This window comes from Raphanus sativus, chromosome 1 (genome assembly GCF_000801105.2).
Source record: "Raphanus sativus cultivar WK10039 chromosome 1, ASM80110v3, whole genome shotgun sequence".
Taxonomy (NCBI): Eukaryota; Viridiplantae; Streptophyta; class Magnoliopsida; order Brassicales; family Brassicaceae; genus Raphanus; species Raphanus sativus.
Genome location: NC_079511.1, coordinates 19,944,441 through 19,957,503, shown reverse-complemented (window position 1 = coordinate 19,957,503; position 13,063 = coordinate 19,944,441). Strand labels below are relative to the sequence as shown.

The 13,063-nt window shown below is 31.4% G+C and overlaps 1 protein-coding gene across 1 annotated transcript; it reads right to left on the bottom strand.

Annotated features, from left to right (window-relative positions):
• Positions 1-9,226: 9,226 nt before the first annotated feature.
• On the bottom strand, positions 9,227-11,382 carry LOC108840751 (uncharacterized). Its single transcript, XM_018613581.2, has 9 exons — positions 11,099-11,382; positions 10,963-11,030; positions 10,776-10,872; positions 10,562-10,690; positions 10,371-10,479; positions 10,150-10,294; positions 10,003-10,045; positions 9,734-9,907; positions 9,227-9,600 (listed from the first exon to the last, which is right to left on the bottom strand). The coding sequence occupies exons 1-9, from the start codon at positions 11,252-11,254 to the stop codon at positions 9,490-9,492; spliced, it is 1,032 nt and encodes a 343-aa protein (XP_018469083.1). The 5' UTR covers positions 11,255-11,382; the 3' UTR covers positions 9,227-9,489.
• Positions 11,383-13,063: the final 1,681 nt, after the last annotated feature.

The following is a 13,063-nucleotide window of genomic DNA, read 5'->3' as shown; positions in this document are numbered from 1 at the left end:
TATACAATGTTATATAATCCATGAAAGATTGGTTGTAAGTGTGGTTGGTTAAGAGTTAAGAAGACTTCAGAGGATTTGATCAATTGTTAATTAATTTGGAAATTTTAGTCATTTATATGTTTACTATATCATTGATTTGAAAATATGCGTTTTAATTTATGTTATGTCCTTTTATGAAAACTATTACTTGAAGGTGGTATTAATAAAGGTTCAAAATGTGGTATTAATAATTTTGTCTGGGAATTTCAAGTAGGATTTTATTAGAGAGTATATATAGTTAGTTTTTATAGCTGGTCTAAATTGGTTTACTTTGGTTTTTGCTTTCACTTGTATTTAAGTAGACTTGCCTTCAACATTTAATCTTTTTTTTTTTGATCGAAATTGGTTTACTTTGGTAAATATAGTTGGTTTTTACTTTTAGTAATTGGTTTACTTTGATCGAAAAGAATTTTTCACTTTTAGTAAATATTTACAAACTGTAAATATTCATTTTTAACAAATCAAATACAAATCCAAAATTTTACTACTTGTACAAATTAGCTGAACGCAAAATATATTAAAAATATCAAATACTCGATTTGTGCTTCTCTGGATTAGATATGAGAGAAAAGAGATAATTGTTTTGTTAAGTTCATTTTTTTGGAAAAAAAAATCAGCAAGGAACAAAAGTTTAAAGCTGTGAATTTGCTCCACATGGAACTATGAAAGGCCGTAAGAAAAAAGCATCAACGTCGCATCATTCATTCCAATTTAATATTTGCGCACTAATTCATGCGGTGGATTATATCTAACACTTAAAGTTTATGTGAAAGGAACATGCAAACAAATTAAAGTTTATCAGACTGATATTATTGTCAGGACTCAGTCGATGATTAGGCTTAGCTATAAACTATACATGTACGGTAGTGAAAAAATGTTGATGGGCCATGGGATTCATGCAAAACTTAGAATTACGGTTTAATCTAATATATCAAATAATCATTTTAAAAATATTTTCCGTTGATATTGAAGATTAACACAAAGATGAAAATAAAGTGTCGAAGAATACAAGTGAATTTGAATGCAAAATGAGTATAGATTTGATGTATCCTTGAATCTTTTTTTTCTTCTTTTGTTTTCGTCCTTTTTATCACCTATGTGAGGGAGAATTGTAGGGACTAGAGACAGATATCTACTACTCCCTTCCCTCCGTTTCGAATTATTTGTCGTTCTAGAGAAAATTTTTGTTTCAAAATAAGTATCGTTTTCGATTTTCAATGCAAATTTTTTTGACAATATTTTCTATTCTATTTTTCTATTGGTTGATATATGGTTAGTTTTGAAAATATGTAAAATTAAATGTTTTTTTAATCTGTGTGCATAAGTTTAGAATGACAAGTAATATGAAACAGAGGGAGTAGTAGTGTCTCTTTTAATGATCCAAGTTTTTTTTTACTTTTTGAATTGACTAAGATTAAATCGACATTAACTTTTCTAAACTCAGAATAGACAAAAAAAGAGATCCGGTTCAACAGCATAAAGGTTCATTAAAAACACAATGAACCGGATCTCTAGACTCCGCAAATCGGGTGAAATCGCCTCCAGCAAATGGCATTAGCTTTCCCCTTTTATTTGTAGTGTTGGGCAAAAAACTCATATAAATCTGATCCAAAAAATTAACTCTTATGAAATTGATAGTTTCGAAAAACGATCTACAGAATTTTAACAGAAACTAGTTAAATATCTAAATAGATTCAAAATTTTATTATTTAAATAATCATAATCGAATTTAACTCAAACCAAAATAATTTAGATATCCAAATATATCTGAATCGGATATATATATATACATACATATATATATATATATATGTTAATTTGGATATATAAATTGTTCAAAATATTTTAAAATATATACAAATAATCAAAAGTAAATACTTTTTTTGGGCAACAAAAGTAAATACCTAAAATAACTAAACGATAATCGAAAACACCAAAATCATTTGAGATATCTATTGATTATTCATCCAAATATTCAATCAAATTAATTTTTATATTAAATTTAAGTATTTTGGCATACGCAATTCAAATTGATATGTTATATGTTTTTTTTAGATTTTGATAAAATTTAAAGTGTATATTAATTTCAAAATTTCAAAATAATCTAAATGAATTATCCGAATAATCTACATACATAAACTAATTGAACCAAAAAAATTAGTTTTAAAAATTCAAATTCCAAATAGACTCAAACCAAATATAAATGATATTTGGATACCCATTTCTATTTATTCGTTTCTTACCAAAATGGAAAAGGAAAGCGAAGCATTCCAGTTTGATTAACTAAACAAAAAGGGAACCATGTAGTTAATAATAGCTTAGCTGGGCATGACCAACGCGTATCATTTGGTAGGGGACCCAATGCTAATGACATTTTATGTATTTTTGTGTGGAAAAAATATCTTTAACAACTATACCAACTACATATGTTTACCACATAATCTTGGGATCATTATATACCATACCAACTTAATTAATAATATTTCGAACCACTATTTACCATATTTGTACTATTAAAAATCAAATAAAAAGTTGGGAAAATTGTTTTTTTTTAGCCCAAAAAAACAACAAGTATATCCTTTTAGTCTAATCTCTCTTAATTTATGTCCTATTAGGCTAATTTTTTTCTAAATGGCAATACTTTCCTTAAATTTCAATTAAAAATTCAAAATTATAATTAAAAAATAATTTTAAATATTAAAAATTTTTTTACTAAAAAAGTTAAAAAAATTAAATTAAAATCTCAATTAATATTTTACCCCCAAAAAACGAATTTCGTTTTTTTAAGAATATTTTTTATATATTTTTTTAAAAAAAAATTTTACTAAAAGATTTTTTTAAAAAAATAAAAAAATTTTAAGTTTTTTATACTAATTTTTTAAAAAAAAATATTTTTTTTACTAAAATTTTTTTTTAAAAGATTTTTTTTCTTTTTTTTTAAATCGATTTTAATTAATAAATAAGGAAACCGAATATTCCCAAATATTCTCTTCTAATATTATCCTTATCCGTAGAACATGTATTCTAAAATAAGTAGAATAGAGTAAACATGTTAGAAAAATCAAAGTAAACATGTTAGAAAAATCGATTTCTAATACTTTTAGATTTATAGTAATATGTAGATTCTGATTTCTACAGGTTTTAGATTTTTAGTAATGTGTAGATTTCGGTTTCTACAGATTTAGAACTATAGGTTAAGCGTAGAATGTGTTTTCTAAATATTTTTAGATTACTATTATTTAATTAGAACACATATTCTAAACATAGTAGATTCAATTAAAAAGGTAAAATACATTTTCTACATTTTATCTTTTTTATCTTTTTTATCTTTTTTAGAACATAGTAGAATGTCAATTTTATCTTTTTTAGAACAAAATATGAATTTATGATTTAAACATTTTTTGAACTAAAAAAATATATCTATAAGTTGATATAAGTATTTCATCATTATTTACTATTTTTGAATTTTTTTTGTTTGTTAAACTATTTATTTTATTTATATTAGAAAATACTAAAAGGTATTAGAGGAAAAAATTGTACAAAAGGAAAATCAGACTAATGAGACATAGTTGTTGTTTTTTTGGCAAAAAAAACATTTTTTCCTAAAAAGTTTGAGATTGCGGTTTCGTCCAGCTGGTTGGTTAAAAATATTCAATAATGGTTAATATATACCTTTTCTTATATCAGAAATGTGTTTTCTTGTTAATACAAGTTCATGTTTGAACTTACACTAAAAACAATACCTGTGTATACCGACTAATTTTAAGGTGATGTCTTGATGAGATAATGAATTAGGTATGATGTTGAAATTATAATAAGAGCGTAAACTAGAACTGGACCATATAACATGTGCAGAAAACGACAAGATGAAGAAGAAGAAGCATGGTGGCTCCATCGCATGTGATTATGATCCAGATTTACATCTCTTTCTTCTAAATTAATGTATATTACCCCTTTTATTATACTTCTCAATATTGTATAATTATATAATTAAAACAAATATAAGATCAATCTATGTTTTCTGATTTTGTTTTCGAGTCGTTGAGGACAGTGTACTTTGGTCTCAATTCATGTGTCTGTTACTTTAGTTTCACTCCATTTCCATCCATTATACTAAATTATTAAATAGCAACCATAACCTTTTTTGTCAAATTACGATTGCATTGCATATAATAAGAAGTTTAACCTTTTTTGTCAAATTACGATTGCATTGCATATAATATGTAACGTAGGAAACTCCATGTGTAATAGTATGTTGCTAAACTATTAAATAGCAACCATAACCTTTTTTGTCAAATTACGATTGCATTGCATATAATAAGAAGTTTAACCTCCACTAGAGGATGACAAGTTTACAGATTTGAGAGCTGATTTTGCTACTAGATCAACCTCAATATTACATAAACGAGAAATGTATAAAAACGAGCAAGCTTTCAACCGGCAGCTAAAATGATGAATATCATTGAGGATGTTGTTCAATTTCTTCCTTGAGTTCCTAATCTACAATACCTTCACCAGAACTTGAGATTCTGACAGGATAGTCAGAGAATCAACATTAGAGATATAGACCTTCAGAACGGTTTTTAGAACCGCTAGAGCCTATGCCGTCAAAACAGAATTGGCATGTCTTCGTGACTCCTTGAATCCAAGATGCTGCTCTTGAGCCCTTCTTTCGAATACACCTGCAATTCTACAGTTCCATGTAGTAGCGTCCTAGACAGCATCAACAAAACAAACAAGGCTTTTGTTTTCCAGAGATGGTAGGATTGGAGGTTTCCTATGAACGTTGCATGACTTCGACGCATTCACATCATGAGCTGCTTGCAATCTTTCGCATACCGAATAGCCAAATTGATCACCACCTTAACCATTATAGATTTGTTTTCAAAGATAAGCCAATTCATGGTCTTCCACAAGCACCATAAAATCTAGGCCACAAGGGATTTAAGAGTCCAAGCGGTGGTAACGAGATGTATTGCGGGCCATTCTGGAGGATGTGATAAACAGAAGGTATTAATACATGAGATTTTAATGTGAGAGGAGCCAATGTCCACACCTCCTGAGCAAAAGGGTATAAGAGGAAGGTGTAGAGGTGGTCTTCAATGCCACCTCAATGTTTATATATAAATGCTGGGAGAACTCGAGTAACGAGATTCACACTGATTGGGATAACCTTTTTTGCTACTCTCCAGTGATAGTCCTTGATCTTAGGTGATGCCTTGATGGACTAGATGCACTTTTACCTATCCAGTGGGTGATCTAGCCATTCTGTCTTTGTCCTTATTGCTAGATTATTTCTTGTTTTAGTGGTAATACTCACCAGAGATATCATGAAGCCAAATTCTCATGTCTTGATATGCCACTACGCTGATGATTAACCTGTAAATATCGGCTTCATACTGAAGGAGATGAAGCTGGACTAGATCTTTACGCCAAGTGTTGGTAAACGTCTAGGATTAGTGCCTTCGAATCAGAGGAAGTTACTGCATCCCATATGAAAGGCCTCGGACCAGCCGTAATTCTCCATAGAATGATCAAGGCGTGATCTGATGAAGTGGGTGTGCCTTGTGCTCGCCATGATAGATGATTGCCTGAATGCTTGAGGTCACATAAGCCATTTTGCGAAACAAAGGTTCGGAAGGCTGTAAAGGATCCTTCCCATCTGGCTGGTCCCCCTTCTGTCTCCTCGTTATTTAGGATTTTATTGAAATCGCCGGTCAGTAGCCATGGCACATCGCCTCCTCTCCTTATCTGAGACACGTTATCCTAAAATTCTGATATGTTGCCTACAATTGGTGCGCCATAGATAAATGAAACAAAATAGGAGGTTCTTTTAAATTAATCTCAGCATCGATAATATCAGGAAAATCTTTGAGTACATCTAGAGTTATCTCTCCAAAATAAAGATATGCTGCCACTTAAACTTGGCAGAACAAAGAAATATCCAAAAAAGTTTAAAATCTGGAGCTCCTCTTTGATGAAGGTGTCCTACTATTTCGTCTCCATGAGGAACATGATATCCGTCATGAGTGTTCTATTGATATCCTTCAACCGTCGAATTGTCAAGGGGTTCCCCAATCCTTGACAATTCCAGCTAAATATTGCTAAAGAAGCGGAGGAAGAAGGGAGTGAAACTCATGCTCCAATCCTAAGAGAGGGGTGAATTAGTCTCGGTGCCAAGTCTTCAGATACGTCTTCGTTGCGTTCTTCATCAGCAGAATGGGCGTTTACTTGTACTGCTTGAGTAACAGTAGTAGTTTAAGAGAGACGGCGCATAAGTTGTACGCCTATCGAAATTCATTGGGAATCTTCTGTGATACTCATAGTCAGTTGATCTTCGAGAATCCGGGTTCTTAGAGTGTCCCCTGGGTTTAATGTGTCTTCTTTTGTCAGCTTCAATTCGCATGAAGGCGTTACGTTGGTTTATCCCAAGCTTACGAAGCATATCTCTTCTAGTACGAGAGGGACATTCGTCTTTCTCATGGAGCAGAGAAAAATCTTGGAAGCAATGTTTTTCAAGTTTGATGTACACTAACTCTACTTTCGCTACTTCATCTGTGGGTAAGAAGATTTCAAAAGTCATTTTCAACAGTAGAAGCCCATTAACATTCCATCTTTAGCTAAGTTCTATCAATATCTTTTTCGAGGTAGTTTTCTAGAGTATCACCAATAGTATCTACTGCTTTTTCATTCTAAAAATGCAAAAATAGAATAAAATTCTATGAATTTTAATCTTTAAGTCGAATTGACATGAACTTGTCAAATATTATAGGTCTCTGGATGAGCAGCATCTTTTGCGGAATAGCATTACTAAATCTTTCTCAGTTTCAAAGGAACTTGTCAGTTTTTAAATCTCTTTCGTGAATCTTTTTTTTAGGTGAATCTTTTTTTTAGGTTCCAAATTTGAGGCAAAAAATTCACCACGGCTAGTGGTTTTTGAAAAAGACCATTTGTTACGTATTATGCTCATTTAGTAATATTGGAAGTCTGGAACCGAAAATGAATTGTTAATACAGTATTGATTAGTTAAAGAAAATCATGGATGAAAAATGATCATGGATTAATCATGATTATAAAGATAATCAATAGAATAAAAAGATGCGCACCGCATTGACTGTGGGACTTTGATTAGCTCGTTAGCTTGTTAAATTAATAACGAGGAGTGAGATGCCGTTTAAGCGCCGTTTGTCACTGCCTTGAAAATTTTGATACGAACGAAGATGCCGCTAGATCTCCGTTCCGTTTACGTCGGTGCATGTCTGATCCAGAAGAAAACGACATTAGCCAAATTACGTGTTTGTGTTATTTCTTAAAATATTTTTATTTATGCATTACGTGAAGGTCACGCGTCCAACGCTTTTCAGTTTTCCCTTTTTAAACGAGCGCGTGGAGATTTTGTTTTGTGCAACTTTTGGGGTTTTACAAAAATAAAATACGCAAACAAAACATTTATTAATAGAGTAATCAACTCCTATTAATTGCTAAGAATGTCTCCAAAACATTCTTTATTTTAGAGTTTGCAAAAACTCTATATTTAGAGTTTCAAAATTTTTTCTCCAAGAAAAATTCAGATTTAACTTTAAAATCATTTGTATTTTACTCTATGCTCCTTGTATTTATCATAATTAATGTAAATCCATAAATGTTTTATAAATAACTAACACATATATAAAAATATTACAAAATATTAATTAATAAAATATTACATTAAAAATAAAGTTATAAATAGAGATATATAATAAAAAATTAAACTACAAACAAAATATCACACTATTTCATAAAATAATTAATAATTTATGAAATAATGTGATATTTTGTTTGTAGTTTAATATTTAATTATGCATTTTATTTATAATTTTATTTTAAAACTAGAATTAGACAGTAAAAATATTACAAAATAATTTAAAAGGGTACATGAAAACATAATTATTATATAATGTGGTATTTTGTTTGTAATTTAATATCTGATTATGTATAATAATTATTTCTTCATGTATCCTTTTAAAAAAAGTTTTTTTATTAATTTTCTTTTGTAATATTTTTGTTGTCTAATTACAGTTTTAGAATAATATACATTTTATTTTAAAAATATATTTAATTTATGTGTAAAACTTGAATTTATAAAAACAAAACTAGAACAATTATGAGATATAAAAACTTTAGGGATTAAAATGGTAGACAAAAATAATAATTAAGAATCATAAATGTGATATGTAATTAATTATAAAGATTAAATTGTAAATAAAAAGATGAAACTTCAAATTTGAAATTTTGAGTAGTGAAACTTCAAATAAAACAATAACTATTACTGTAGTAATTTTTCTCCGGAATTTTCACTTTCATAGTTTATACAACTCATATTCAAAGATATAGATTAATAGATAATATAAGATCTTTCTAGAAAAAGCTCTGACCTCTCTCTAGAAGTAAAACTACCGTGATTTTCGTTTCCGGCCGACGGCGTGGACCCCTACGGCCACCGTCGGTCCGGCTCTGTTTCCTGTTTTTCTTTTCTTTCGCTTTGCTTTTCTTCTTCTCCCGGCATAGTTGGTCCGTTGAGCCGCTTTGTCCGGTCTTTAGCCTCCAGTATCGCATCTTTTGTGTAGTGGATATCTGGCTTAGACTCTGGGGCCGCTCTGGTTCATATTTGGTGGCGGTCGCCGGCTTTCGTTTCCATGGAAGTGCTCAAGCTGAGGTGGAGTGGTCGCGATGTGTTTGGTGGCCGAGTTCGGGTGAGCTTCGATTCCTTCGACGGATGCTCTCCGAAGCTGCGGCGGATTTGTATTGATCCCGAATCCCGAGATTTCCAATACAGTCGTTGGGAATGGGTTTTGGTGGTCATGGTGGTGTCCCGGTTGAATCCGGAGTTTACTTGTCTTGATGTTCAGCGACGAGCTTCATTTGAGAATGAAATCGATGGCTCGTGTCTCCGGCGGAGTTTTGGGCTACGGTTCCAGCGGCGTTTTTCAGTCGGTGGAGACGGTGGCTCTGCATGTGGAAACACGCGTCTCTTTGGTGGGCGGTTTCGACACGTGGAGGCGGTGTCGGTCATGTGTGGATCACGGTTTTCACTTGAGCTTGGATTTTGTTGACCAGTGGACCTGTTTGTTTTGTCTTTGGTTTTGGACTTTGTTCATTCGGGCATGTTGTAATTATTGCTTTTCTGACCTTTTATAATATATTATGATGGAAAAAAAAAAAACTCATATTCAAATTATCAATAATTGTTCTTTTCGATAAAAGCTCCGAAACCGAATTGATATTAGAAAACAGTTGAATTACTCTAAAAACCTAGATAAGTAAATACTAAAACAGTCTGGAGGAAACAACCCGTACTAAAAGCCCATCAAATCAAGATCCAAAGCTCAATGGCTTCGAGAGTTCAAGATCATTACAACACGACATTGATGAGTTTAAAGCAAAAGCTTCAAAATGGCAACGGCCTCTCATTTACTCAGCAGCTTCGTCTTCTACCTGAATCTGCTTTCCGAATTTCTTCAAAGCTAGCGAATATACCTGTTTCTTTCTCATCGATGTACTTTCTGCCACCGTTTTCACCGCCTACAAAAGTTTAATATCCAATACAGAATCATTAAATTTACATATCCATCTTCATGAGCTGAAAAACATGTTTATAATCTAATCCTTTTATGTGTAATGTAATGTTTTAAGCTTAAGAAGGGGAAACGGTTACAGAGGATAGGCTATGTCCATCAGAGATCAACACTGCTAACTCTTGTTCAAGTTGAGATTCCGTTGGATTCTCAGTTTTGGTCTCTTCCTTTCCTTCAATCAAAAGCGTGATTTCTCCTTTTGGTTGACGGATCAGAAACTCTTGCTTGGCTTCCCCTAACGAACCCCTCCAAAACTATAGCAGGAGAGCATCTCTCTCATCAATAGGGTATATCTATCATAAACTGTTTTATGATATGTAAAACATGTAAAGTGTTAAAATGATTTTACCTCTTCATGCAGCTTTGTAATCTCTCGAGCTATTACACATCGCCTGCACCACGTAAATCATTATTCCAAGGACCAGGCATTAGGATATAAAGATATAGCGTCATTTCCTTAGCATGGATATCCGATTAAGCAGAGATATAAATAAACCTTGATTCACCAAAGTAAGGGGTGGTTTCATCAAGAAACTGTGACAACTTGTGAGGTGGAACATAAAAGATTTGTGTTCTTGTCTCATTAGATGAAATAACCAGCCTCACTTTCCTTGTTCCAGAATGCTTAGGGAGAAATCCAACTGCAAGAGTTAAAGTTGTTTAAATACCCCTGAGAGATTGCTGAGAGGACAAAAAAGACGAATATGTGTTGGTTACCGAAGGTGAACTCATGAGTATCCAAACCAGAGGCAGAAAGAGCAGCAACTACAGCACAAGCCCCAGGGATTGGAATCACATCTATATTCTCTTTCGCACACATTTTAGCCTAAGGGGAAGGACGATGGCATTGATTAAGAAAACACAAGTTGAGTAAATGCAGAGAAAAATGAAGTATAAGCAACACTCACAAGTTGAGTACCAGGATCACTAATTCCGGGTGTCCCAGCGTCGCTGATAAGCGCGACAATCTCTCCCTGTTTCAACCGATTCAAGACAGCTTGTTCTCTTTGTGCCTCGTTGAACTTGTGATAACTGAGCTAAAAAAAACCTAAACCTCATAAAAATCAAAAACTTCAACAAACAAGACTAGTAATAGTATTATGATAAAGAGAAAAAACTTACAAGCTGAGCTTTGATATTGTAGTAATGAAGCAACTTGCCAGAGTGTCTCGTATCCTCAGAGAGTATCACATCAGCACATCTCAATACACGAATAGCACTATCATAAGCACACACACACACACACATAAGAACAGATTCATTTCTTCATTCAATGATTCATTTGAAACATTCTTTTATCTTTTTGTACCGTAAAGTGATATCTTCGAGATTACCGATGGGAGTTCCAACGAGGTAAAGCCCAGGCTTCAGAGGACTCTGCAAAGACGAACATATAGTCATTAATCGGAATTGATCAGAAAGAAGAGATGAGAGTGGTTAGATACTCGTTTCGAATCATCTATAGCAACGGAGTCGGCGAATTCCGACGACGAGCAGAAGAAGGAAACGGCAGCGGTTGGGGAGCGGAAGAGAATTGAAAGAGGGGAAAAGGCGGAGGCTCGGCGAATTGAAGAATAAGGAAGACGGAGAATCGCCGCCATACAATTTGTTAAACCTCTGCGATGGATAAAGCCCTAACGGAACCGGTTCGAAACAAAATTTGAAAAGATTCCACAATTTGATTTGCCTATCATCCTTAACGACGGCATTAATGTGAGCTAAGAATAACACAATAAACCTCTTGTTTTCATGTTTTGTATGACTAATGGGTTTTCACCTGGCCCATTAACTTATGTCACATTATATACATTCTTCTTCTGACCTTTTCATTTATTGATTGTTTTTTTCTTGGATAAATGATTTAATTTATTGATTGTTTCAAAATGTGATTTTCCAAGTTTTTTTTTATGGAAACGCGCATAACAAAATCCATTTCACCATAAATTTTAGGTTATTGCACATAGATTAAGAAAACACATATTTTTATGTAGTTTATCTTGGTAACATATAAATACATTAAATAAAACTAGTTTAACCAATAATAAAAAATACAGTATTTTATAATTGGTCATAAAATTCAAATCATATTAAATTCTAACTAGATTAGTGAGAACATCACTTAAAATGAGACAAAATAAAAATCTTAAAACACCACTTAAAGTGGGACGGAAGGAGTAACTAGATTTTGATCCGTACTTTAAAAGCGCAGAATAATTTTTGGTAAAAAATTTTATACAATTTTTTTTTAAATAGGTTCTCGCATAAGATCTGTAACTTGAATTTTAAATCGAGCCTAAACCAGAAAACGATATGTACTGTCTAAAATGTGATAAATACCAGAATGAGGTTTGTAGGATGGTAAAAAACATATTTGAACGTGAAATATTATTAATCGAACACGTACGGGTAACCCAAAAAACTGAGGAAACCAAAAACAAAATCCGAAAACCCGATTTAAATGTCCAAAATAATCACAAATATAAATATTTGAAATAAATGTACTTCAATTATTCAACTCTATATTTATTTTGAATTGGTATCTAAAAATAAGTATTTAAATTTTAGATTTATCTTCGAATATATCTGAATCGAACTAATACAATCTGAATCTAAACGATATATGGTTACTTTATGAGTTTTAGAATGTGATACAAATTAGAAACAAATCGATATGTTATATCTGAATTAGATCCGTACTTACAAATTTATCAAAGACATAGAAAGTAATTTTAATTAGAACCAAAATTCAAATTATCCATCCCGTATCCAACCAGGTACATAATGCCCAAAGTAACTTAAAATGTGTTTATGTTTTAATAATTTGTTTGAAAAAACCTATATTTAAAAGCTCGAAAAACCCACTAAAATCCGGAATTAGGTTACCGTTTGAACCACTGGTTGAACCAATAAATAACTTTTTACTTATTATTTTTATAGATTTTATTTGAAGAAAATGAAGTAAATGATGATATAAAGAACCAAAATTAGTTTATTTGATTTGATGTTAGTTTATTTTGTCATCGATAATTTATTAATAATGATTTACTTTTGATTTATTTTAAATTTGAAATTTAAATTAATTATTCACATTAGAAATTTAAATATTTATGAATTTTAAGTCTTGATATTTTATGTAAGATATCATAACTCTTAGTTTGTTACAAAAAAAAATTGATAGTCTAAACTATTTTTTTTATATATTTTATATGTCAAATGAAATAAAATATAAGAACAAAAGTTAAGTATTTTATAAATATCAAAAATATTATTTTAATTTTTATAAAACATTTAGAAAATAATTAACTTAGTTTCTATTTATTTATTTTTAGATAATATATTATCTATATAATAAAACTAATTAATTTATTAACCCGCGGTTCACCTGCGGTTGACCTGATTATTAAGTGACC

What these genes read in the sequence shown, in the direction of transcription:
- LOC108840751 (XM_018613581.2), bottom strand. Translation starts at nt 11,254, where the DNA reads ATGGCGGCGATTCTCCGTCTTCCTTATTCTTCAATTCGCCGAGCCTCC. An exon ending in CTCGAAGATATCACTTTACG is followed by an intron (nt 10,873 to 10,962) that starts GTACAAAAAGAT and finishes TGCTTATGATAG; the next exon opens with TGCTATTCGTGTATTGAGAT. An exon ending in GTGATCCTGGTACTCAACTT is followed by an intron (nt 10,480 to 10,561) that starts GTGAGTGTTGCT and finishes CCTTCCCCTTAG; the next exon opens with GCTAAAATGTGTGCGAAAGA.